The following is a 25,158-nucleotide window of genomic DNA, read 5'->3' on the forward strand; positions in this document are numbered from 1 at the left end:
GAGAGCAAAATGGAGGAATTTTGTAAAATTCTAGCTCTATACATTTCAAGGCCCCAGCCTTCTACTTCGAGGGATACGCCCAAGAGAAACTCCAACTTGCGGACACATAGTGACCCACGCATGCAAGGATGTTTGTTGCATTCCTGTAATAGGAAAAAAAAGGAAATGATCTAAGCGACCACAATAGAGCGATGCCCAGATAAAATGGGGTGTCTTCATCCTATGAGACTCTCGACTGCAAAAGAATGAACTAGATCTATATTAACCAGCAGAAAATGGGTTACCAAAAGATTGAAATGAGGTGAAAAAAGCAAGTTGTGCATGGAAATGCATGGAAAGTTTCCTTTTATGTTAATTTCTTCAAAGCACAGGGGGACACCAAGTGTTGTTCATTGGTACCTGGATGTGTAACAAATGCACAAATGCACAATATAGTGGGTACTGGGTGCAGGATCGGGATCAACAGGATCCCGTCAGCGGGTTCTTATCTGCCTGCTCCTGTACTGAGGAGAATGACTGAGAAAATCCCTCCCTTTCTCTTTCTTTCTCTCTAAAATATAAAAACAAAACATTAAAAAATATTTTAAAATCATTTTGGGGTGGAGTATGCTTTCCTAAAAAAGACATGAAATCCAGAAGCCATTAGGGGAAAATCAACAGATTGGACATCATCGAATTAAACACAAAATAAAGCTTCTATATGGTAGAATTCCCATATACAAAGTGGAAAGAAAGATGATGGAAAATGTTTGTGACATATGCAATAAAGGATCGATACCCATGATATATAAAAAGCTAATAGAAATCGAGGCAAGAAAGACAAACAATCCAACAGAAAAATAGGCAAAGGCTGTGGGCAGCTAATTCCCAGGAAAAGAAGCAGAGGCAAGGAGTTAGGGGAAGACTCAGAGACAGCGTGAGTGAGCTACAGAAGTGAGAGGCATAGAGATGGCTGGACAGGAGCAGTGACACAGAGAGAGGGCCAGGAAAGAGCTGGGAAGAAGGAGAGAGGGAAGCAGGGAGCCTGGAGGAAGGCCGAATGTGGGTGATGCTGGCTGGATGGGTGGTCAGGGAAAAGATGACCAGGCTGGGTTCTCAAGCCCCGGGCAGCTGGGGGGATGGAGGGGCCTGGTCCACATCAAAGGGGTAGTAACACTGGCAGCTGGCATGGCCCCACCCTTCCCAGTTCCGTGGGGCTTTGCTCTTTGATGTGTGTATGAGGGAGGGGCACTGAGCCCACTGGGTTGCCCTGACCACTCCCCACTCACATGGGGTCCTCAGTGCTGCCAGGGTCAGCTCAGCTGCCCTGCCTGAGAGTGGGACAGAGTGGGAGCGACTCAAAGTGGGGCCAGAATCCAAGGAGGAAATCTAATTTTGGGAGGGTAGAAACACAGGCTACGTCCTCCACGCTTATGGGGATGAAGGGAGCCTATCTGGGCCATACCTACAATTCTCAACTTGGGAAAGTCCAGTTCTGTCCCAGCACTGGGCCAACCAGGCCCAGTCAGACCCACTATATGGAAGGTGGAACTGAGGCCCAGTGTGCCCTGGGGGTGTAGTGGTTGCCGAGGTAGAGGTTGGGCTTCATTTTCTCCCCTGGCTCCTGGACCCTGCAGAAGGTGGGGAGCAAAGTGGGGACCAAGGATGAGTAGTCAGGGGAGCAGAACAGTCTCCCAGCATTCTCTGCACCTTCCTCACAGCACTTCTGGCTGCTGGTCCTGTCTCGGGGGCTGGTGGGCATTGGTGAAGCCAGCTACTCCACCATTGCGCCCACCATCATCGGCGACCTCTTCACCAAGAACACACGCACGCTCATGCTGTCTGTCTTCTACTTTGCCATCCCACTGGGCAGGTGAGGATCCGGGCAAGGTTCCCTTGGACTTCTGACCACTCTTTCTCCTTGAGGCAGCCCTCTGTGACCTAAACATGCGGGTGGTCAGGCGTGGAAAAACACCTAGACCTGCTCCCCAGATGACTGGCTGGGTGATTGGGGCGGTGGTGGGGTGACCTGCCTGGTAGATAGTAAGCATCCCCTGCACATACCATCCCCACCCCCACCTGTCCCTGCCTGACCGACCGCTCGTCTTCTCTGCAGTGGCCTGGGGTACATTACTGGCTCCAGCGTGAAGCAGGCAGCTGGAGACTGGCACTGGGCCTTGCGGGTAAGCACACATCCCAGACCAGACCATGCCTAGGGTCACTCAGAAATTCAGGGACAGAGCCTGGGCTAGAATGTGGGCTTGGCCTCCAGGCTTCCCAGCTCATAGGCCTGGGCTCTTCTAGATTAGTCCACATTGTGGTGTCAGGGACCCCAGGAATGAGCAGAGCTGGACTCAGCCCTGCCACCTCAGGGGCCCCCCAGCTAAGAGGACAAAAGACTCTCCCGCCATGTCAGGAAATTCCAGGTCCACGATGGTGCTTCCTGCTATAAGCCCTGCCACTGCTACAGTGAAGCAGAGACAAGACCTCTGTGTGGGGGCCCCCTGGGTCTGCAGCCACTTCCTGTCCCCTGGGAAGACTCCAGGCAAGTCTGCCAAGGCTCCAGGACAGTGCAATCAGAGGAAACAGAGATCCCCAGTCTCGCAGAGGAGAGGAAGCTTAAGACAAAGTGTTTTTTCCTCAAAAGCAGGAAGGAAGCAGCCTCCATGGAATTTCTTGATGTGGGTAGGGGTTGGCTAATGGAGAGGAACTCCCCAGCCCATGGGCTCCCAGGCCTGGTGGGGGTGGGGATTGAGTTTTCTGTTCTTATGAGCTGATGGAGGAGCATGTTATTTTGGAATCCAGGCTGCTGAGATGTGTCTCCACCCCAACCCCCACCTCTCGCTATCTGGAGAGAGGCCTGGGGCCTTGGAGATTCTATTCTTGACACTGGACTGGACACAGGGAAGACCCAAAGGAGTGCCCGAGCCTCTGTTCTCCTGGGGCCCACATGGGCCCCTCCCAAATGATAATCTACCTGATCTATCTGCTGGAAGCTTCATGCCCAGCCAGTCCCTTCCCAGTATCCCCCAGGGCAAAGAGCTCTCATGAGGAACTTTCCCAGACCCAGCTATCTGATATCTGACTCCCTATCTACAGGAAATCTTTTTCTTCTCTCACTCATCATCTACATATCCAATATTTACCTGTCTTCCTTTCTTTCCATCCATCCATCCATACATCCATCCATCCATCCATCCATCCATCCATCTTTCCATCTGTCTGTCCATTCCTTTGTCCATCTCTCCAGCCATGTCCTCCCTCCTCCATCCACCTGACTATCTTTCCCTCCTTTCTTCCTTCAGTCCCCTCTCCCATCCTGCTCCCGGTCTGGACACTCCAGTTTGATCTGCCAAGCCCTTTTTGCTGACCTCATTCCCAGTGGTTTTGCTCAGCAGTTGTCAGGAAGGATGGGCAGATACTAACCCAGGGGAGGGACCTGGAGCCCAGAGAAGGTGCAGCTTCCCTGAGTCCCTTTTCCTAATGCAGCAGAGATAAAGCTGATTCTGCCCTGGTGTTCTAACTTGGTGCTCCCTGCCCCATCAGGTGTCCCCCATTATGGGCATGATCACAGGAACGCTCATCCTTGTCCTTGTCCCGGCCACTAAGAGAGGCCACGCCGACCAGCTTGGGGGACAGCTCAAGGCACGAACCTCATGGCTCCGAGACATGAAGGCCCTGATCAGAAAGTGAGTACTGTTGGGAGAAGTCTGGTGGGAAGAGGGAGGTGTGCTGAGGCAAGAGGACACCCGTTGCGAGGTGGCCCACCTGGCACCCTCGGCTCCCTACTATCTCTGTTGCCCACAATGCTGGGAGTGACATTTTGGGCACTAGTGTTTTATTATTCCTGCAGCCATAGCCCTCACGCCTGGAACCCGTAAGGGAAGACATTAGAGGCCTTCTGTCCCTGGGGATGGAGTGGGGGAGAAAAGGCTGCCTTCTGGGCCAGCTGCAGGGCTCTTGGCCCCCACTCAGTGTCGCTGCCCTGGCCTCTCCCCAGCCGTAGCTACGTCTTCTCCTCCCTGGCCACGTCGGCTGTGTCATTCGCCACAGGGGCCCTGGGCATGTGGATCCCGCTCTACCTGCACCGCGCCCAAGTAGTGCAGAAGACGGCGGAGACGTGCAGCAGCCCGCCTTGTGGGGCCAAGGACAGGTGGGGGCAGGCTGGGGTGGGGGTGGCGGGCAGCAGGGTGGTGAGGGACACTGGACAGAAGTGCCAGCCCCTCTGCCCCAGCCTTGGGCTTCCTCTCAACCCATACCCTACTGTCCTCTGTCCCCACAGCCTCATCTTTGGGGCCATCACCTGCTTTACGGGCTTTCTGGGTGTGGTCACGGGGGCAGGAGCCACGCGCTGGTGCCGCCTGCGGACCCAGCGGGCTGACCCTCTGGTGTGTGCTGTGGGCATGCTGGGCTCTGCCATCTTCATCTGCCTCATCTTCGTGGCCGCCAAGAGCAGCATCGTGGGGGCCTATGTGAGTGCAGTGCGGGGTACAAGGGTAGTGGTGGGAGGTGGCCTGGCAGCAGATGCAGTCTGACTTATGGGGCCCTCCCTCCCCATGGGGAGGGTGCTATCTGCCTGCCCCTGCTCTTTCCAGGGCCTGTCCAGGGCTCTGGTGTCCTTCAGGGCTGCAGGCATGGCTTGGTAAGCCACAATTTCCTCATGAGCCTGACTACCAGGAGATGCAGGCCCCAGGGAGGGGTGGGAAGATTTGGGGTTCCCTCCCTAGCAGCCCTGGGCCGCTGGTGGGTGGAGGGCCTCCTGACAGTTGCTCTGGTCTCTCCTGCGCAGATCTGCATCTTTGTCGGGGAGACACTGCTGTTTTCTAATTGGGCCATCACCGCAGACATCCTCATGGTGAGGCAGGCTGAGGTTGCTTTTGCTAACTAGGCCTCTTGACCTCTTGGGGCAGCTGGGGAGGGCAAAGGAAGGGGTGGAAGAGCTGTCAGGGCTTGTGGGTCGGGGGTGGGTGGGTAGGCGTGAAGGCATGCTGGGAAGGTGAGCCTGGAGGCAGGAGATCAGAGATGTTGGAGCCTGCATGGAGCAGGTCCTTAAATCAGAGGGTTGAGCAGGCGGAAGGACTGGATGTAGGGACTGGGTGGGGAGGGAGACGTCTGGAGGCTCAGGTTTGTGGCCCAGAGGCTGGCAGTGCCAGGCTGGCACCAAGGGGTTGCTGCCTGCCAGCGCTCCTCCCCTAGGGTCTGAGTTTCCATGGACTCTGCCCTCCCAGCTCAGCCTGGGTCCCAGGCACGCCAGCCCAAGTGCCTGCGGCTGGGGCCGGGTGGACAGAGGCTGTCTTCACAGGGCCAACAATGGGCTCCAGACCAGCCAGCTAGGGACAAAAGGCTGTCTGAGTGTGGCAGGGGCTGGTGTCTCTGGGTGGGGTTGGGTGCAGCCTGGGAGGAACTGGGAAGGGGCTGTGGCCCTGGTAACTTGCAGTAGTCTGAGGGGTGATGAGGGGTGGGGGTGGAGTGATACCTGGTTCTGTCCTCGCTAATCCTCCAAGTCAGTGTCAGGAGAGGACTGGGAGAAAGAAGTGCAGGAGACCAGTGGGGTTGGGGGTGGGGGTTAGGGAGATTGTCTGGGAGCTGCCAGGACAGGCTCTGGGGACAGGAGGCCAAAGAGCTCTTCATAGGCTGACCTGACCCTCAGGGCATTCAGGGTTTGGTGCCACAATATAGGACAGCCCAGGAGATTAGAGTCTGCCAGGCATTGGGGCCTCTGCCAGCTCCTCTCCTTCAGGAAAGCTACCTTCCCCACCAGAGCTTCCCTGAATATCTGCTTCACCTGGGGCTGTCTCTCTCTTGTCCACGGGCTAGGGGGAGGGGCGGGGAGGTCTGACTCAGCTGTACGCCTCAGCATGGAGCCAGGCCCGGTGGCAGGGTTACTGCCCAAGCCCAGAGTGAAGGGAGTAGAAGTCTCTCTGTAGGGCAGGATCCCCATTCCTGCCTCTGTCCCCAGGGGCAGCCCCAGCTGCTGACAGGGTTTGGGTCCCAGGGAAATCATGTCCTATTTTATTAAGTGTCACAGCCACGTGACTAATTATTACTGGAAATGGGGTCATACAATATCATCAGATCCAGGTCTCCCCCCCACTCCCTTGGTGCTCAGTGGGTATTAGCTGCTCTCACAGACTGTCCAAAGGCTGGTGCTCTGACTAGATGAGGTAGCTGGAGCTTGGGGACAGGAGGTGGCCTAGGGGCACCCACTGAGCTGGCTGCTGCCTACCCCACTGCTTCTCTGCTGACCTTGGCCCACCCAGCTTTGGAGTTGCAGCCCCTGGAGTTAGGGCCTGCTCTGTTTGATAGGGAATCCTGGGGCCTAGCAGCCCCTGGCATTTGGTGCTGTGGGTGCCCAGGCAGGCTCCTTCTTCCTTACCTCCCCCAAAGGCCAACCTAGACCTTGCCAGCTTCTCATGGAGAGGGAACCAAGATGCGCTTGTCCCTGGGGAGGTGAGGGCAAGAGGCTGAGAGGTCAGGGTTCTGGGCTTAGTGCTCCCTGACTCGTGTGTGATCTGTGTCCCTCTGGGCTTCAGTTTCCCATAACCACTGCACTTGGCTCCCCGCTAAGAGCCCAGTGCAGAACCTAAGGCAGTCTGGTCTCATGAGCTGGAGATGAGCAGAGAGCCCTGCTGGATGGAGGATGGGGTAGGAAGAGGGAAGGGCCCAGGGGAGTGAGGTGTTAACACACCAGGGCAGAAGGGGTCTGAGGGTGTGAGGGCTTCAGAAGTGTCCTGACCCCAGAGATGAGGTCAGGTGGGTGAGCTTGACTCCTCTGGCCTCTGACCTGCCACCTCTTCTACAGTATGTGGTCATCCCCACGAGACGGGCCACCGCCGTGGCCTTGCAGAGCTTCACTTCTCACTTGCTGGGGGATGCCGGCAGCCCCTACCTCATTGGCTTTGTGAGTCCCCCAGGGCTGAGCGGCTGTGGTGGGTGATGGGCTTTGGTAGGTGGGCCTGCCCTGACGTCCATCCCCAATCCTCGCAGATCTCTGACCTGATCCGCCAGAGCACCAAGGACTCCCCGCTCTGGGAGTTCCTGAGTCTGGGCTATGCCCTCATGCTCTGCCCTTTCGTCGTGGTCCTGGGTGGCATGTTCTTCCTCGCCACTGCTCTCTTCTTCCTCAGTGACCGTGCCAAGGCTGAGCAGCAGTGAGTGGGGGTGGGGTGGGCCTGTTGCTTCTGCTGCCACAGCCCTGCCTGGGGTGGTGGGAGGGTGATTTGGGTGGACCACCTGTCCCCTTCCCCCGGGGTCCTGGACCAGCCCGCAAGCCTTCCTGTCCTTATGATGCTGCCTCCAGTTCAAAAGCCTCCATCCCATACCCAGCGAAGGCCTGGGAGCTGTGGGAGCCCATGGTGGATCAGGCTGTTTCTGGTGGTTTTAGACTTAGGTTTTTCTCTGGAGCTAAATGTTTTCGGAGCTGGGACCCTTTTCCTTCCTTTTCCTCTCATTTTCTGACTTCTTTCTCCTCTCCTCTTTACTCTTCTTTCTTTCTCCTCTCCCCACCCCTGGGCTCTCCCACTTCCCCCTGGGGCTGACGAGGTCCCTGCCCAGCACGTCCGGTCAGCCGGCCTCCGTGATGCGATGTTCCAGAGCAGTGCCTGGGCCCGGTCCCCGCTGATCCGCCACCTTGACCCCCGCCCGTCTCTTCCCCAGGGTGAACGAGCTGGTGATGCCACCTGCATCCGTGAAGGTCTGAGGCGGTGAGTGCAGGCCAGGGGGCCTGAGGGTGGGCTCTTTGTGGGAGGGGAAGAGGGGGTTAGGGAAGAGAGAGCACTCAGGGCAGCACTTTGCTCTTCTTCCTGAAATGGTGCCTAAATGGACTGGAGGATCCATGGGAAGAGGGGCAGGCTCCCTCTTCCAGTAAATCAGCACCCTCCCTCTTCCTTCCTCAGAAGGGCTGAGGGCATAGATCAGGGCTGGGACTGGCCAAGACTGTGCTGTCCTGGATTCTGACATCCCTAATCTTCCTAGAGGTGCCAGGGCCCTGACTCCTACTTTGACCTTCCTCTGAGCTTAGCCTCTGGGGGCTGCACTTCCCAGCAGTGCAAGACCCAAGGTCGCCGCCCCCCCGCCCCGCCCGCCCCCATGCACCCTGTTCCAGTAGACCCATACCCCTTTCACACCCCCAGAGCCCAGAGAAAGGCATCTTTCCAAACAAGGAAAATGAAGGAGGGAAGTTCTAGATTGGCCCCTCCCGAAGCTCCACTTCTGATCTTTTATCCTCCTCCCTCCAGGTGCCTCTGGGACAATGAAGAGCCCTCCCTCCCACCTAGTCTAGGGAGTAGCCTACAGCCTCCCAGCCCTGCTGGGCCGTCCAGCTTTCCATGTGACCCACGGCTGGGCACCCACCCTCTCTGGTTTGAGACTGAGTGGCCGTGGATCCAAGAAGAGGCCATGTCCTCAAGTAACCTGGAAGGCTGTGTATGCTGGGGCCACATGGTTGGACAGACCCCCAGCCCTGGGTTTGGGCTGCAGGGCCCTTGGGGCCCAGCGAGAAGACACCCTCCATTGGGGATGTGGAGAGAGCCTGGCCTGTCACCAGCTTATGTGATCCTGGGCAAGTCCTTGCCCTCCCCAGACCGTGGGGCCAGTGGACTGGCCTTTCCCATGCAGCTTGCCCAGCAAAGCACTGTTTGCAACTTTGAAGACCCAACAGCTCCTGGACTGCACAAAGAGGTAGCCCGGGCCTCAGGGTGGCATTTCAGGCTCTGAGGCTCTCTGAAGGGCCTGGTAGGTGAGGACTGCATCCTTTCAGCTGAGCCTGTGACCTTGGGGACATTGGACTCAACCTGGCAGACCCGGGCACCCAAGTTACCGGGCATTTTTCAACCTGGCGGGTCACTTGTCTCTGCTGCCTCAGGCTGGATCTCACTTGGTCTTCCAGGTGGAGACCATCCTAACAGAGAACTGGCACCATCAGGGGTGAAGGCCCTGGTGGCTGTTATATACCATCTGGGCCCCCAGGCCCGAGATCTTTGGGGGTTGCCCGTCCCCCCCACAGACCCTGGAGAACCTCTGCGGTTCATCTCATCCTGGAGCCCCCACAGAAGCCTGCCCCAGGCTTGGCCCTTTCCAGAGGCAGGGCCCAGGGGACTATTTATTCCCAAAATCCATGGGGCAGTAGCCAGGGCTGTGGCTTCCAGAGGAAGCAGCCATCCTCTAAGCTTCCTGACCCAGGGAATAGCCTGGCGAGAGCCACCTCCACCCAAACATTGGCTGCCATTGCTCACGTGCATTTCCACACAGCCCACTACTGCCCCCAGCCTCTGACCACCCCTGTAGTCCTGTTTTGCATACACCATGCTATTCTCATAGTCACACACAGGGTACAGCTGCCAACTTTACACCAGATCGCTGGCCCCCAGCGTGGAGCTTATCATATCCCTTCTGTTCCATACTCCCTCCCTGCACATTTGCTGGAATCAAGGTGGTTCAGTTGTGGGGGCCCCTTGTGGCCAGTAGGAGACTCTAAGAGCTAGCTTAGACAATGTTCTTTGCCCTGTAGTTACTGGCTGGTGTGGCTTCAGTGGTGTGTAAGCTAGTGGAATACCCACTCCCCAACAAGCTCTGGGGTACCCTAGGGGGCCTAACAAGGGGGGACCCCCTCAAAGACCAGCCTGGCACCTACCCCCACCCCAGCCTCAACTGGGGCCCCAGCAATGTTTTCTTGTTGTACAAGAACCAGGTCCAAGTGTTGCCTCCTCTTCCTTCCGGAAGCCAAACTGCTCCTTTATTTTTTAGAGCTGCTGATTGTGAATCTCAAGAGTCTTAAGAGAGAAGCCAAATATATTCCTCTTGTAAATGAAGAAATAAACCTATTTAAATCATGCCCTGGTGGCTCCTGTAGGAAAGCTGCCCAGGGGTGGGGGGCACGAGGAGTGGTCACACCTGTGCTCAGCCAGTGTGGTGGCTGGCACTGCACTGGCAGTGTCTACCTGTGCAGACCCGCCTCATCACCAGAGCCCTGGACCTGGCCCACATCACCGGGGGCTAAAGTTGCAGCCCCATACGGCTCAAGTTGTATTCTGGGCTAAGAAACAGACCAGCCAGAGAGCAGAGGGAGGGCCCAGCTCAGGGCCAAGGTCTCTGCACCCACCCTGGGACTACGTGGAAAAGGACTCGGGTTGTGTTTGCTGCAGCAATACCTCCCAGCAGGCTGACAGCAAACCCTCTCCATCCCCGGTGCCAGAAGGTAGTACCTCACACAGTGGCTTGTTTATTAAAATCATGGTTAAAAAACAGGAGTCTCTCTGGCTGATAGGGAGGGGCTGAAGAGCAAGGCCTGCACTCAGGACTTTCTCTCCTTCCTCATCTGTGCTTTCTTTTTCTTGGCCCCAGTCTGGAGGAGGCTCGGGCTCTTGCTGGCCAAAGACAATCTTGCCTTTTTCTGCGGCAGTGCCGAGTGTGGCGACTTGCCTGAGACCCCTTTTTTGGGCAGCTCCTTCTGATGCTGCTTTTCGCCAGCAGGCTCTGTAGGGGACACAAAGGTGTCTCCATTCACCTGGGACAGCTTCCGATTTTTCTTCTGTAGCTTTGGGGTCTTGGCAGGGGTGCTGGGGTTTGCGGCAGGGGGCTCTGGGTCCGGACTCTTGATGGCAAGACTCCTGGCAGCAGGAGTCCCATTGACCTGGGCCTGGGCCGCGACCTTAGCTTTCATCCTCTTCTTCCTCTTCTTGCCGGTGCTGGGGGGCTGGTCCCCACTGATGGATGTAGGCTTGGCATTCTCCTCTTGTGTGGTGCCCTCAGACTTGCGTTTCTTGCGCTTCTTGGTCTCTGGCAAGAAACCTTTTTTCTTTCGCTTCATGCTGATGGGGTTCTGCGTGGCACTGGGGACTTCCTTGGCATCCTTCTTCTCTGACTTGGGACGCCTAGGAGAAAGTGAGCAAAGTAAGGCAGTGACCAGCGAGAGCACGAGTGACCTACACTTCTGGTCCCAGGTAACCTCAAACTGCCCAAAGCTCCCATACTGGGGCACGTACATCAGAATGTGGGCAGTGTGAGGGTCTCTCCAGTCCCCCCCAAGGTGTGTGTCCTCCTCCCTGAACCTACTGGACTCCGAGGATCTTCATGGCCTGCCAGTAGAGGTCATAGAGGCGGCTAGACCCGGTTGAGTGCTCTCCTTGCTGCACTCTCTGTTGCAGGTTTGGCTGCTGGCTCTGCAGCACGCTCCGGATACAGGTTAGGTCCACAGTCAGCTTCTGCAGAGGAGTGGGAAAGCTGTGGCTGCAGTGGAGATGGGAAGCAGGGCCTCTTCCCAGCTCTTGGTCCCCAGTCCTCCCACCCTAGCCTAGTTATCGCTGCCTCTCCAGTGACCCCATGTCCCCTTCTGACCCTTGGCTACTGCTTCTGCCTGTAAATCACAGTTCCTTGTACCTTAGGAATGGAAAAAAGAACCCCAGGTGCCATGTTTGTTCCCTCTTCCCAGAGTCAGAAGGCCCAAGCTGATTCCTCACCACCCACTCAGTCCTCCCCTTGGCAGCTCTGGCCCACTCACTTTTGAGAACACCATGCAATGACCTCAGGTGGCTAGAACCTTTCTTCCCATCTCACCCTCCCTGCCACATACTGAATGGATTATTTTTGAAACCCACTGGATTCCAGAACACTCCACTCTCCTGGGTTTTTACTACCACTCCAAGCACTGCTTCTCAGGTCTGCCCGCTGTTCTGCAAGGCCCTGGCCAAGGCCCTGTCTCCTCCCTCTACTACTTCTCAGAAAGCTTGCCCTGCACATGGGTTTTGACCAGTATCTATGCTAAGGACTCCCAAACCTTTTTCTCTGGCCCAGATGGAGGGAACCAGACACTCATCCACAGCTGCCTTCTGGCCCCAATTCTGATGGCTCCCTGCTCCTTCTCTGCAGGCCTGGAAACCTGGCTCCCTCCTAATAGTTGCCAACCAGGAATCTTCTTCACTGTCTCCCATGGTCCTCAGCCCTCCCAGCCCTTTCTCAGATTTCTTACTGGGGTACGACAGCGTGGACACAGGTGTGGCACTCTCCCCTCCCAGGTCAATCTCCTATGTCCGTGGCTCTCTAACCACCCAAATAAAAACAGCCCATATTCCTCCCCTGGCATTCAGAACCTTCCTCATGACTCACCGGCTGGCCCCTACCTTTGCTGAAACTGGTCCCTCTTGCCTAGTGACCTCCTTCTTGAGCCCACGGCTCACCTCATGATTGATAATCCGGAAAAGAGCGTTGAGCAGCTCCAAGGAAGACCGCTCCTTCAGGTGCTCTGACTTGGTCTGCGCCTCACCCAGCGCCCGCAGGTTCTAGGGAGAAGGCAGTCAGGCTGAGCCACTCTGGAGAGCTGCCTGAAGCCATTTCCCATACCAGAGCCCACAGCCCCGAGGGAAGAAACGCTTCCTGGGGCAACCCCAAACCCACCTCCAGGCTTAGGGTCCCAGTAATCCTTGCTCCTTGGCTCCTGACGGTACGGGAGGGAGTTCCGTGGCTCTTACCTCAGTGACCTTTGCCAGGATCTGACCAACCAGCTGCTCCCACTCAGGGTCCTCAAAGCATAGTCTCAGCTCCCGAATGGGCAGGGTCTTCTGCAGCAGCAGGCAGGCCTGGGCCTGGGGTGGGGAAATGTGGTTGCCAGAAGCCTCGCTGTGTGTGGCCAAGGCTTAAGAAACCATAGGGGACCCTAAGGGCTCTCGGAGCCTGCTGAGCATCTACTAAGGCCACGGCAACTTTAGGCTGTGTGTGAGGGTATGCTTGCTGCTCTGGGTCCAACCTGCCTGGGTTGTTACCACAAAAGTTCTGGGCTTAGTAATCATCTACTCCTGTCCCACCTTCTCAAGTAGGCGGGGAAACGAAAGCCTGAAGGGAAAGCAAGGGCTCTTAAATAGACAGAGGTGGCAATCCAGATTGAGACAGTATCTGACTCTTACTTCTCAGTATTGTCTTCCTCCAGCCTTCCCAGCCCCCTTGTCCCCCTCCTGGCTACTCCCCCGACCCACCCTGGGGCTCACATGTCAGCCCAGACCCTGAGCAGACAGGGGCTTCCTCTGTGCAGGTCAGACTGTGAGTGCTAAGGAGTCAGAGAGCTCAGGCCACATGGGAAGTGGCGGTAGCAGGAGCAAAGCCGCCTACACTCCCGTAACTATACAGTAGGGGATGGGCTGGCCAGGTCAGAGGGGCTGGGCTGGGCTGGGCTGGGCTGGGCCTGGCTGGGCCATCCTGTCCCACCCTTACCCTCACCAGGGCAGCACTCCTGGCCCTAACAAATACCCGTCCAAAAATGAGTCAGGTGAGTAACTCAGGCCCTGAGCTAGGATTTGGGAAGGCCCTTACCTGATGGCGGGGCCGCACTTGGCCTGTCACATGCTGAACCACAACGGGGAGCAGGCTCTTACAGAGCACCTAGGGAGGGAATGACAGGGTTGAGATGGGGGACTAGGCTGAGCCGGGGCTCCAAGGGGTGGGCCAGCCCCTACACTCACCGGGTGCCGGGAGAAGAGACTGAGGAACATGGGAATGGTGAGTGGGCTATTGCGCTTGGTCAGGAAGGAGCTCAGTGCTGATGAGTAGACTGGGGTCACGAGGCTTAAATCCAAGCAGCTGGTAGCCTGGGCCACCTGAGAGAGAGCTGGTGTGATGCCAGGGAGAAGGGGTCCCTGGTATGGGAACAGAGCCTGGCTGCCTTCAGAAGGTTGAAAGCTGGGTTCTTGGAAGTCATTGCCTCAACTCCCCATCTGTGAAATGAGCGATGGTCCCGGCCTGCTGCCGGCACTTGCTCCTATCTACTGTCTTTCTAGGCCAAGCCTTCCTGGGCCAGGGCCTGCTCACCTTGGGGCCCTTAGGCTTAGTGCTGGTATCAGTGCCTGCTTTCTCCTTCTTCTGGGTCTTACAGATGGAACTGTCAGCAGTGTTGCCCTTCAAGACCCGCAGCAGGTAGAGAGAGGCGTTGAAGTAGTAGAGAGAGATGGAAGAGTCGGCCTGGTGACTAGCCTGCTGCACCAGACGCTCTACCTGGGTGTACAGAGTCTCCACGCAGTTGCCCACATCATGACAATAATGCCGGGAGCGGCACAGGTGATGTCTGTGGGGTAGTAAGGGGCAGAACGGGTTACAACATTCTTTCTACCCTTGCTCCTTGCCGAGCAGAGCCAACCCCAAGAATAGGGGTCCCAAGTTCCATTTCATAGGAAAACAGACAACTAGAGAAGAAACGGGATCTAAGGATGCAGAGGGAGGCCCAAGGCTACCTACAGATTTGCTGAGGACAAGCCAGCGGGGAAACTGGCTCCCTAAACTGAAGCTGCACCATGGTCCACATCTCCTGTCTACATGTCTCTTGTGGGACAGTGGCTTTTAAGTCCTTTGTAAAGCAAGACCACGGTCTGTGTGCTCAGAACACTGTGTGGCTCCGCAAGGCTGCGAACAGAGTAGGGATGAAAGGCAGGACACTGAACAAGCCCAACATCACTCAAGCCGGTGATGCGGAGAACTAGCTCAGAAAGTGTGGCCTAGGGCTCACAAGGGAGCAGTGTTGGGGGATGCACTATCTGTTACACCCTCACTAACCTCTCTATGCTATGCACTCCGCATCTCAAGTCCCTAGGCCTTCAATTCCCCCCAGCATCTCTGCACTTCAGAAGGCAGGTCTGTATCTGCCACCTACATCACCCCTCTTGCGGGGCTCCCTGCTCTAGCGCAGCCCATGCTGCTGTCCATTTCCTCAAAGGCAAACCAGCCCCTGGTCATGCTGAGGCCTCTTATGTTCCAGCTGCATCTGACGAGCTTCCTTCTGAACCCTTTCTGCCCTGTGGCCTCTGGGCCCGATGAACTCTATAGCTCCCAGCACTGCTGACATCCTTCCAGGAGGCCTTCTCTGGCACCTTGACACTTGTTTAGTGCTTCCACCACTTTGCACTCCCACTGTCTCCTATTCAACCCCCACCACAGCCCCAGGATGTCACTTCCAAAAGACCAGTCTGGTTTCCCAAAAGCAGTGACCCTGAGGGCAGAGATGGGACTGGGGGCCCCTGAGGAGGGCGGGTCTGGTGGAAAGCTGATGCTTGCCAAGTGTCAGAGAACAGATAGATGAATTAAGGGCTGTGTGTATTAGTAAGTGACACATGATTCCGGGGCAGAGCAGTGAGCCTTGAGAGCCAAGTGGGCCAACGCTGGAAACTTGGCTCCTACCTTTCCTACTCGGGAAACTGCAAAGGCCTGGTGTTCCTTCGAGCTCTGGTTTTGGGGCATGTTGGTGGCCCCTTGCTTGCACTCACGTGAAAATGCGGGCGGTCTTGTGCAGGAGGTCCTGTTCCTGCTTGGTGCTGCTGGTGCGCATGCTGCGCCGGATGATGTTCAGCAGCGGCTCGAGAAGCTCCAGGACCAGGGGGTTCTCGGGCTGCTTGGTCACCAGCACCTCGATCAGGTCCAGGACCTGTGACCAGGACAGGTGGGCTCAGCCAGGAGTGGGAGTGCATGCAGAGGAAGGGGAGAGGCAGGTGACTAGACTGGTTCACAGGCTCACCCTGATCTGAAAGTCCCGCCGGAGTGCCTTCTCCTTCTGTATTTTGTTCTTCTCGTCCCTCCGGGCCTGAATGCGTAGCTTCTGCTCAGCAAAGAGACTGGCGAGGTTCTGGTCCAGAGCCATCATGGCCTCATCCCCCACCTCTTCCTCATCATCCTCATTGTCCACTCCACCCTAAGAAACAGATGCCCAGTAAGCGGCCTGGGCTCCCGCAGGCACAAGAAGGCATAGACAGGGACAGGAGCCCCTCCGCAGCTTCTGCTCACCAGTGCCTTCCCTGCCTGCAGCACTGCCATCAGCTGCTCCCGGAAGCCTGGGTCCACATCCCCATCCCGATCTTCCTCGTCACTCTCCTCCTCATTGCTTTCCTCCTCACTCTCAGAGTTTTTGTTGTCCTCACTGTCCGAGGTCTTGTCCTGTGGGTGGCCACGGGTGCCGGGGAGTCGCACCTCCCCATTGCTCACCATGTGTCTGCCCACCCTGCCCTGCCCCTCGATGGCAAGTACCTCCTCATCCTCTAGCTGCTTCTCGGAATCGTCCGTGACCACCACATTGTCATCCTCATCCTGGCTCTGCTCTGGGTTTAGCACCTGCCGGGTATTCACAGATAGCTGACCCTTTACCGTCCTCAGACCACTGGGCCCTCTTGACTGCCTTCCCTGAACATGCCCCTTCCAGTCTTGGTCAAGAGAGAAAAATGGAGCCCAGGAGGAAGGGGCACATCTTCCAATGCCCAGGGCCAGCACCTCCTTGACAGACATGATGAACACTCAGCACACCCTGAACAGGCTTGTACAACAGCAGAGTTTGAGTGAGGCCGCCACCCGCTCTGCAGATTACAGTAAGGACAATGGGCTGATACAATAGTGCTGGTGCAGCCTGGTACTTGGGACAGCCGCATCCCGGGAGCCATTTCCCCAAAGGTCCCAACTTACATCCAGGATTAGCTGCAGGGCACGTGGAGTCAGGTGGGAGCAGATGTGGCTAAACACGCTCCGAGCCACCTGGCGAATCAGGTGGCTAGGCTGGGCCAGGAGGGCCAGGAGGATCTCCACCAGCACCTCCACCCATGGTGGCTCTTGGGGATCTGCAAGTGGGGAGAGGGCTGAGTCTAGGCAGGGCACAGCTGCCCAAATCTGGGTCCCTACTGTGCCCAGGTCATGCTCTTCTCCTTCCCCTATGCCTTCCCATTCAGGAACAATGACCTACTTACTGGTGGCCTTGGAGCGGGTGCGGCGTGTCTTCTCCCCCAGGCCCTTCTTGATGCAGGTCTGGATGTCACCTAAGAGATCGCAGCTCTCTGTGGGAGACTATGGGTAGGACAGAAATCAGGAGCCAGGCCCCATTTCTAGCCTTTGTTGAGTTAAAGGAAGGGCTAACCAAGTGGGAGCAGCTGGCATCAGAACCTGCCTTGGCCAGTTACCCACACCATTCAGAATAGAGGACTTCAGCTAGAACCAGGTGATGACCTGACACCTAACATGCAGTCACTGGATTTGAGAGACCTCAGGGAACATGGAGCCCAACTTCATGTTAGGGTCATTGGCCTCACAATTCGAAATTTTAGATTTTTCCTCCCACACCTGGCTCAACATTATTACAAATAACTCGAATATCACTAATTTAACTAATTTAAACTGACTTAACCCTTCTTGCTGGATATATGCCCAGACTCCTGCCACCCACCCTCCTTGACCATCCTTGGGGGATGAAGAGGAGGCTCTGAAAACAGTCTCTGTGATTATGGTACTACAAAGGCAGACTTTTCCCTCTTAATACAGAAAGGGGCTTCAATGTTTGGGCTGGAGTGATAGAATAAAGGCCAGAATAAGAGCCCAGAACCCTGGCCGTCTCTGTCCCCAGCTTCCTGGCCGTAGCTGGGCACCTTTTATTCAGTAGTTTGACACACCCTTGGTCCAAGTCAAGCTCAGATATCCCAGGGTCTGGGACAGGCTCAAAACGTGTCCCCAATTACCAGGGCCCCAAGGCATAATGCTAAGGAGCAGAAGGGGCATCATGGCTAACCTTTACCCACACAACTCATTCACGGGCTGGGCCTAGAGTTCCTGGGGCCTGGAACAAGATCCACAACCAAGAGGCCAGAAGGAAGCAATATCTCCTCAGACTACTTAAGACCCAAAGTAGCCTTGTAAGAGCCTCATACGATGTGAGAGGAAAACCTCTGGAGAAATGAGAATGTAGTCAGGAAGAAACCATGAGGGTCAAGAGTTGCTGGCACTAAGCTCCATCCAGGACCAGCTGGCCTAGGATACCTGCCAGTTCAACTTCCCTGAGCTTTTCCTGGCAAAGCCCTCAAGCCTCTCAAGAGGAAACCTGTCATGCCCCAGACCCCATATCTCTAACTCCTTCCCTTCTAGATGGCCGTACCTTGAAGAGGTGGATGCCCACCAAGAGTAGGAGGTGCTGGAAAGCAGTGGCCTTGGCCTCTGAGGAGCGAGCCTCCAGTTCCTTCAGAGTCTGCAGCATCCTGGGCAAGATGGGTATGCTCTCAGGCCACTGCTGTTAGTGTCAGACACCAGAGTGCCCCACCCATCCCCTGGAAATCCTGACCCTCACCGGTCCCAGGCCTGGCGCTGCTGGGTAGTGAAGGGTGCCAGGGGGGCCACGTTGCGGCTGTGGTTCAACAACATATCTGCAAACTGTACCAGGCGGTAGGTCCACGGCTGTCTGTCCTGGGTCTGCTCCGGTGCCTGCCTAAACTGTGTACTAAGGGTCTGCAGCAGGCTGGGTTGGGGTCAGGGTCATGGGCTGGGTCAGTGAACATGGCCATCTCAGTGAACATGGCCATCTTCCTCCCGCCCCACGCCCTGACCCACTAGAACTCACCGGGCCTTAAGTTTCTTCCAGCTTAGAACTGGAGAAAGCAAGCATCCTCAAGGCCGCCTTCCCACCCTGCTCACCCACTCTCAGACCTCTCCCACGCTGCCCACGGCCCACCTGAAGAAAGCATTGCTGACCACCTCTCGGGCCCGGCCCTCCATAGGGAAGGAGAACTGCTGCTCCGTTTCTGGGATCTGGGATGTGGGCTTCTTTTTTTCAAAGAATGAGTGAAAGAAACAAAACCTGGGGAGAGTAGAGCAACCCATGTTGCCTAGGTTAGTGCCACCTGTTTTTACCAGCCTCTCCTCAGATGGCACCACTGAAGGACAGGAGGAGAAGGTGGCCACACTTCTTGATGAGAAGTGGACATTTCTCAAATCTTGATCCAGCATCCCTCCCTTGGAACCAGACACAAGGCTGTGTGGCCTCAACCAAATCACACCATCACTTCTACTAACACAGGTGGCTCCTTCTTGGGACTGTACTGAGGGCTGAATAAGCACCTGGCACAGATGAGGCTGGTGTTGAGGCTTCCCTGACACTGTCGGAGGATGTACAGAGGCTGCTTGTGGTGACAGCCTGAGCCTTTGAGGCCTCTTCGGCCCCACATTTCCTGGGTTTGTTCCTTTCACAGACTTCCAAGAAATTTCTCCTAGATCCTCTTCTGCTTAAGGGGCAGGAATGGCTTGCCTGCTTCCCATAGACAACTTGACCCCAAGGTTTCTGGCTCCAGGGAGACCCAAACTAGGACTAGGCAAGAGGTCAACTCTTTGGCAGCCCCACCCATAGGGAGTTGAGGTTTGAGCATGTCTCACACCTGGCCACTTCTTCAATCAAGGCCTCCTCCTTCTCCAAGTGCAAGCTGTCTACGATGCTGACCATGCGGAGAATGATCCACTTCCGCAGCCGGTACACAGCACGCTCAGGCCTGGAAAGCAGAAGCCAGGTTACAAGAGCCATTTAGAGATGGCAAAAATGGTACTCCTTTAACTCACTTTGGAGACTGGAATACCGAGATCTCTACCCACTGAACACCAGCATGTGAACACACGGGAGGAAACTGAGCCTTCTTTGAGAGCTAAGGCTCACCTCCTCCCCCTTTCCGCCCTTCCATGGAACCGTGATACTGGTCTTTGGGCTCAGCAGGCCCAGGAAGCCAACTCCTGAGCCCTAGGCCCCTCCTCACCCCCAATCCCTGGGCCCACTCACCCATGGAGTGAAGCATCCTGGGCTTTCTTCTGGTTGCTGGTGCTGAAGTCCACCAAGGAGTCCAGGTCAGGCTGGAGAAACATGTCCCGCAGCCAGGCCACGTAGCCCTTGAGGGCAGAGGCACTTAGGGACCGCACGACCCGCCAGAAAGTAGGCACGACTGGGAGGCCCTGGTTGGTGACGGACGTGAAGGCTACTACCACAGCCAACTGTCGCTCAGGGTCATCCCGGCAGCCTTCTAGGAAGGTTCCCACATACTCATTCATCTCTGGAGCAAACTTGAACTGGTTTGGGAACTGCAAGAGTCAGGCACAGCATTGTCCAACATTCCTGCCAGCCTTTTACCCATCAGGGTAAACCAAAGCCCAGGAAGCCTCCTTCCTTTCTAACAGCCAGGCTGAGTTGCCCTATCTCCCTAATGCTTCTTTCTGCCTGGCATAAAGGCCTCTCTGACCTCACCTCCGACCCCAGAAGGCCCCTCCCTCCCACCTCTCACTAGATCAGGGCAGGCTGTTTTCTGGGCTCGAGGCAGGGCGGAATAGTGGTTCAGAGTCCCGACTGGGCCATCAAACTGACCTGGGTTCAACTCCTACTTCTGTAAACTCCTAGCTGTGAGACTTAAAACCTAATCCCTCTTGTATGCTTCCTGTGTGCTGGGCACCACGCAACATGTCTTTGTGTAGCAACTTGTTTCACCTTTATAACGACCCTTTGCAGTAGGCCTCCTTTTATCATTTTATAGAAGTGAGGCACAAAGAAGCTTAGAAGTCATTCCAAATGGTACATCTGGGATGCGGACCCAGTCAGCCTGGCCTTGCAGCCACGCTCTTCACCACTGCTCTCTACTTTGTGACTTGTCCCTCGCCCAGAACTCTAATAGGAACGCGGCTCTCCAAAGCTGCTCGTAAAGGGGAAACGAGCTGGTGAGAGGAACAAGCTCAGGAGCATGTCCTGTGCAGTGGGCACTGCTTTAGGTGCCTGGTGGGTATTAACTGGATATCTTCATAACTCTGAGGAAGCACTGCTCCTCTTGTCTCACAAGGAAGGGAAGCAAACTACACAAGGTCATAAAGCTAATGAGCAGTGGAGCCAGGACTGGGACCTGGTAGTCTGGTCCATGCTCTTATTACCACATGACAGACATTCTTGTCGAGTGCTTAGCTTAGTGTAGGATGCATGGACAGCGCTCAGAACAACACTGATGATGAAGACTACTCTCCTTATTGTAACACAAAGGTGGATGGAGGTCTGGATAGACCACAGGCTGTTCATGTCTCTGGTGAGGGGCCTGAGAGCAGATGGGCTGACCTTGTCAAAATTCCATTCAGAGGGAAAGAAGGGGCAGGGGGCTCAGATAGCTCACTTTACCCAAAGGCAAGGGACACCCAGGTCCCAGGCCCCTCCCAACAACAGCTATGCTTGCCCAATCCAGGTAGGACCAGAGACAGGAAGACCCAACACTGGACCAAAGAGTAGCCCTCTTTTCCAGAAGTTGGCTGATTCCTGAGACAGCCCATACCCCTTGGCAGGAAGCAGCCCCACTGCCTGGCCCTTTCTGGCAGTGTTGGGCTGTGTGGGTGGCACCCACCTTAGCAGTAACCATGTGCTCCCCGTAATGTCTAATGACATCTCCTCGCATCACCAGCTGCAGCTGCTCCTTGGACAGCAGGGGCAGGGCAGCACCCAGCAGGCGGAAACACAGGTAGCTAAGTGGGTACATGATAAAATCTGGTCAGAGCCCTCAGTTCCCCTGGGTGGATCTTGAGACCTCTGGTCCATCACTGCTTAACAGAGAAGGAGGGGTGGAGAGCGGACAAGCACATCACATACCTGGCTGGCCAGAACTGCTTCTTCAGTAGCCCTTGTTCCACGACTTCCTTCCAGAACCGTGGGAACTTGTCCTCCTGAAGTGCCAGGCGGAGCAGGTCCAAAGCCACGGCAGGCAGCTTGCGTTCCTTCTTCACGGAGGTGGCAGCCATCTTTAGCACAGTCACCAATCTGTGGAGGGCAGAGGGGATGACTCAGGGGGCACCCACTGAACAGATAAGGACCGGTGTTCCCAGAGCAGCAGGGACATCCCCAGGCCATACCACATACCTATAGATAGCCAAATGCAGCCCCTTGGCCCCAGGGAGTCCACCCACCCACCTCCCTCACACCTGGGGATATTCTCATCCGAGAATAGGTTGACTGATCCCATCAGCTTCTCGAGCTTCGTGGGCACCTTCTGCTGGGCCAAGAGGAAGAGCTCCAGGTGCTCAGGCGAGCCAAGTACTGAATTCAAGTCAGCCTTGAGGACCTTTGGCAGGACCTCCTGCAATGTGGCCTCCGGGACCTGGGTGTGGAGACAGGTTGAGGGAGGGTGGCTCCCCCACAGCATCCTTTGAAGTGAGCTCCCAAGAGGTCCCTGGCACAGTGCCAGTCTGAGGTGGGAGAGCCACAACCCACTTTGTTAGGCATCAGAATCATCAGAGGGCATTTGTTAAAAAGCTTAAATTCCCAAGTTCCAGGAAGCTGGGTTTTTAAACAAGCACCCCACTGATGCTAATTGGCCAAGTGCCACTGTTTTAATTATTCTTCTTTTGGGTTTTTCAGGACTAGCCCGTTTCTTATACAAGAAGCACCAAGTGGAGAGCTAGGGTTCAAATTCAGGTCCTTCTGGCTCTGTGGCCAGGGCTGTGCAGAAAGCTGGAGCCCATGACACTGCTGTCCCTGCCTTTTCCTCAGCAGCAAAGGGTTCCAGGTACTAGCCTACTTCCATTCCCAAGTAGGGTAGTGGGGGTCCCTAAGGGGTCAACTCTGCTCAATACAATAGCAAACATGTTAATATACTTGCCACATGCCAGGGGCTGTTCTAGAACTGCACTGTCCAATATGGCACCCACTGGCCATATGTGGCTACTGAGCACTTGAAACGTGCTAATCTGAATGAAGATTTGCTGTAAGTGTAAAACACATACTGGCTTTCGGAGGCTTAATACGACAAGAAAAACGTAAACTATTTCTACAGCTTTTTATACCACTGCATGTTGAAATAATACTTTAAATCATTTCGACAACCTAACAGATATACCGGTTAAGTTAAATGTTACTAAACTATAAATGTTTCTTTTTACCTTTCCAACAGTTACTAAAAAGTTGTCAAATCACACACTTGTTTTTCTATGGGGCAGTGCTGCTTTAGAACTTTTCCATGTATTAACTTGTGTCTTCTCCACGTCTGTAATGAGCAGCACTACCCTAGGGCCCAAAGCCAGTAAGCCTGTACCTCAGAGAGGATATCCACCAGGGCCTTCTGGGGCTGCTCCTGCAAGTGGTTGTAGTGCTGGGCTAGGGCTTGCAGCAGCTTCACTGACTTCATCAGTGCTTCTGAGTCCTGGTACCCACAAAGAGGGAGAGGGTATAAGTAGGACATGCCACTGTCCCCCGCCACTCCCAAGCCAGTCCACATACCTCCTGTGCCCCCAAAGCTCTTACCTTCACCAGCCTGCCTGACTGAAAGAGGGCTAGCACCCCAAACAGGTTTGCAAAGAGAGCAGGTCTCATCATTGCCTAGAAAAGGATTCCAGGAGCCGGTGAACTGGTGAATTCTCCAAGGGCCCAAGAATTCCCCACCCTAGGGCTGCTGACCTCCCTGGGGCCACTAACTCTCACCTTTTTAACTTTCTGCAGATCGTGTTTCTCCTGTATCTGCTGCAGGATGCTGCACAAGGGGATGTCTTCAAAAGACTGTAACAACTGCCAGGAGTCATGACAGGAGGGAGAGGGGAGCTCAGGCAAGTGGCCCAGCCACATCCCAAAAGACCTCAACCTCCTCCAACATCTCCCTTCAGCTTCTGCCCAGAAGCCTTAGGCCCCTGCTCTCACCCCAAGAATGCCTTTGAAGCTGCTCACTGCCCTCTGAGAAGTGCTAATGATGGAACATGCTGCTCAGGTGGAGCTGAATCTTGTCTCTGCCCCCTGCCTAGCTGGGCTACAGCAAGTACCTCCTTTGGCCCCTAGATTGCTCAGCTGAGATTCCTGGACACTATCCCCATAGCCTGCTCTGAGCTCCCCCTAGGCTGATCTTAAAGGACTGATCTTTATTGCCCTTCCAGTTGTCTAATTTCCTCAGAGGTGGCTGGTAAATGGCTGAGTGCCCCTTGGAAACGGAGGGTCCTGAACCTTGCAGAGGAAAGGAGATCCACTCCAAAGCTTACTACCCTCAGTAAATGTACCTCAGAAGCCAGTCAACCCATGCATCAAAAAGAAAACTGCTCAACTTTCCATTCCACCTGCTGGGGGTTCTCTGTAGACAGGCCTTGCTCACTTTCTCCACTTCCACTAGGGCCACCTCCAGTCAGCTCAGATGCCACCCTCCCACTCCCAACTTCTCCCTCGGACTACTGACTCCTCTTTCTGCAGCTGAGACATTTGCCCTCCTCATTCCCCACCGTTTTGAGCGTGGCTAGGCTCGTTCCAGGAGTGACCGTCTCACCTGGGCCAGGGCTAGACTGTAGCAGGGCCGAGCGGTTTCTCGCCCTACCCCGAGCCCAGTGATTAGGCGCTTCAGGGCGTACTTCATTTCGGACCCCTGTGGAACCAAGCACATTTCCGGGTCGACCAGCGGCAAGAATCCCACCGCACTCGCCCACTCTCGTCCCTCGGACCGCGTTCACCTGGGCATCCAGGTTCGCGACCACGTGTCCCCAGTCCCAATTCCTGGTGCCCGCCGCCACATCTTTGCTGAGACCTACACAGACCCTGCCCCAGGCATCGCCACCCTACCACTGGTCTTGTGCGCAGATATTCCAGCAGCTTCTCCGTGGCCTCAAGACGCGTCTCCTGTTCCGGCTTCGCAATGTCCCAGAAGAAGTCCAAGAACTCGCGACTGTGCTTCAGCAGGCCATGACGGTCAGCAGGCCGAACGCTGCTTTTCGTTCCCTCTCCCAGAGACATAGGCTCACCGACGTCCTGACTTTCCATCTCCGCCATGCTCTTGGAACACGTGGGCTCTGAAGACAGCCTCTTCCGGGTCAGGTCGCAGCGCAAGCGCGCTGAATTGGGTTGGCTGCGGGGCGGAGCCTCAGCGGGGCGGAGCCGGGAGAGGCCGCGAGGGGTGGGCGAGGGGTGGGCATGGGGGCGTGGCGGGGGCGTGGCAGGGGCGGCCTGGCTCTTCTGCTTTCTCTCGGAGATCTAGAGTTTGGATTTTATTTCTAATGTGATGGGGTCATTGAAAGGTTTTATGGAGGGGCAAGCCTTGATTCTATTTACATTTTTAAAGGATTATTTTGCAGCTGTGTGCGGAGGATGGATTGTAAGAGTGCAGAGGTAGAAGCAGGAGGAACACTTAGAGACAGTGGTGGATTGGACCAGGGTACTATGAGAACAGGTCAGAGTCCAGCTAATTCGAAGCTGGTAGCGGATGATGGATGTGGAGGGAGTAAATAAGAGAGAGATGCCAGATTTGGGGCTAAAGTAAGCGGGTGGATTGTGGTCCAATTAACTGAGCTGAGGAAGAATTTTCTTTACTGGAGGAGAAGATGAAGGTGGTGGGATCAAGAGTTCTATTAAATCAGAGATACCTTTTACAATATGTGTGTGTGGGGGGGATGCTATTGGTCACCCCTGCTTGTTGACCTGAGAAGCTGTCTCTGGAAGGT

General features: G+C 55.6%; 2 protein-coding genes across 9 annotated transcripts in view; one reads left to right on the plus strand and one right to left on the minus strand.

The window, feature by feature from the left end:
* Nucleotides 1-9,811, plus strand: part of SPNS2 (SPNS lysolipid transporter 2, sphingosine-1-phosphate) — a 35,968-nt gene extending 26,157 nt beyond the window's left edge. The window contains exons 4-12 of one of the 5 annotated variants that reach the window (XM_039886429.1): nt 1,701-1,852; nt 2,096-2,162; nt 3,526-3,668; nt 3,980-4,132; nt 4,262-4,451; nt 4,769-4,834; nt 6,782-6,880; nt 6,967-7,130; nt 7,636-7,680. In XM_039886429.1, the coding sequence (XP_039742363.1) occupies nt 1,701-1,852; nt 2,096-2,162; nt 3,526-3,668; nt 3,980-4,132; nt 4,262-4,451; nt 4,769-4,834; nt 6,782-6,880; nt 6,967-7,130; nt 7,636-7,678 (1,077 nt within the window). In that variant the 3' untranslated portion in view covers nt 7,679-7,680. Of the gene's footprint in view, nt 1-1,700; nt 1,853-2,095; nt 2,163-3,525; nt 3,669-3,979; nt 4,133-4,261; nt 4,452-4,768; nt 4,835-6,781; nt 6,881-6,966; nt 7,131-7,521; nt 7,683-8,216 lie in introns of those variants that run through there. The other 4 variants (XM_039886426.1, XM_039886427.1, XM_039886428.1 and 1 more) reach the window with 4 other exon arrangements.
* A 367-nt stretch (nt 9,812-10,178) lies between these two features.
* MYBBP1A (MYB binding protein 1a) lies at nt 10,179-24,537 on the minus strand. 4 transcript variants are annotated; one of them, XM_039886424.1, is made up of 26 exons: nt 24,284-24,536; nt 23,994-24,089; nt 23,171-23,254; nt 22,994-23,068; nt 22,785-22,892; nt 21,676-21,851; nt 21,347-21,514; nt 21,105-21,222; nt 19,517-19,812; nt 19,125-19,235; nt 18,425-18,550; nt 18,044-18,211; nt 17,855-17,954; nt 16,680-16,776; nt 16,402-16,553; nt 15,973-16,056; nt 15,733-15,882; nt 15,467-15,640; nt 15,219-15,376; nt 13,774-14,026; nt 13,428-13,562; nt 13,279-13,347; nt 12,444-12,557; nt 12,096-12,254; nt 11,032-11,180; nt 10,179-10,850 (listed from the first exon to the last, which is right to left on the minus strand). In XM_039886424.1, the coding sequence occupies exons 1-26, from the start codon at nt 24,488-24,490 to the stop codon at nt 10,271-10,273; spliced, it is 4,107 nt and encodes a 1,368-aa protein (XP_039742358.1). In that variant the 5' UTR covers nt 24,491-24,536; the 3' UTR covers nt 10,179-10,270. The 4 variants fall into 4 exon arrangements, with proteins under 4 accessions (XP_039742358.1, XP_039742359.1, XP_039742357.1 ...); XM_039886425.1 differs by having other exon boundaries at nt 12,153-12,254; nt 24,284-24,535; XM_039886423.1 differs by having other exon boundaries at nt 12,153-12,254; nt 15,733-16,056; nt 24,284-24,537.
* Between the last annotated feature and the right edge of the window lie 621 nt (nt 24,538-25,158).

This window comes from Pteropus medius, unplaced genomic scaffold, assembly GCF_902729225.1.
Source record: "Pteropus medius unplaced genomic scaffold, Ma_sr-lr_union100, whole genome shotgun sequence".
NCBI classification, from domain to species: domain Eukaryota; kingdom Metazoa; phylum Chordata; class Mammalia; order Chiroptera; family Pteropodidae; genus Pteropus; species Pteropus medius.

What these genes read in the sequence shown, in the direction of transcription:
- MYBBP1A (XM_039886422.1), bottom strand. Translation starts at nt 24,490, where the DNA reads ATGGCGGAGATGGAAAGTCAGGACGTCGGTGAGCCTATGTCTCTGGGA. An exon ending in ATCTGCGCACAAGACCAGTG is followed by an intron (nt 24,090 to 24,283) that starts GTAGGGTGGCGA and finishes TTGGTTCCACAG; the next exon opens with GGGTCCGAAATGAAGTACGC. An exon ending in AAGACCGCCCGCATTTTCAC is followed by an intron (nt 14,027 to 15,218) that starts GTGAGTGCAAGC and finishes ACTACCCCACAG; the next exon opens with ACATCACCTGTGCCGCTCCC.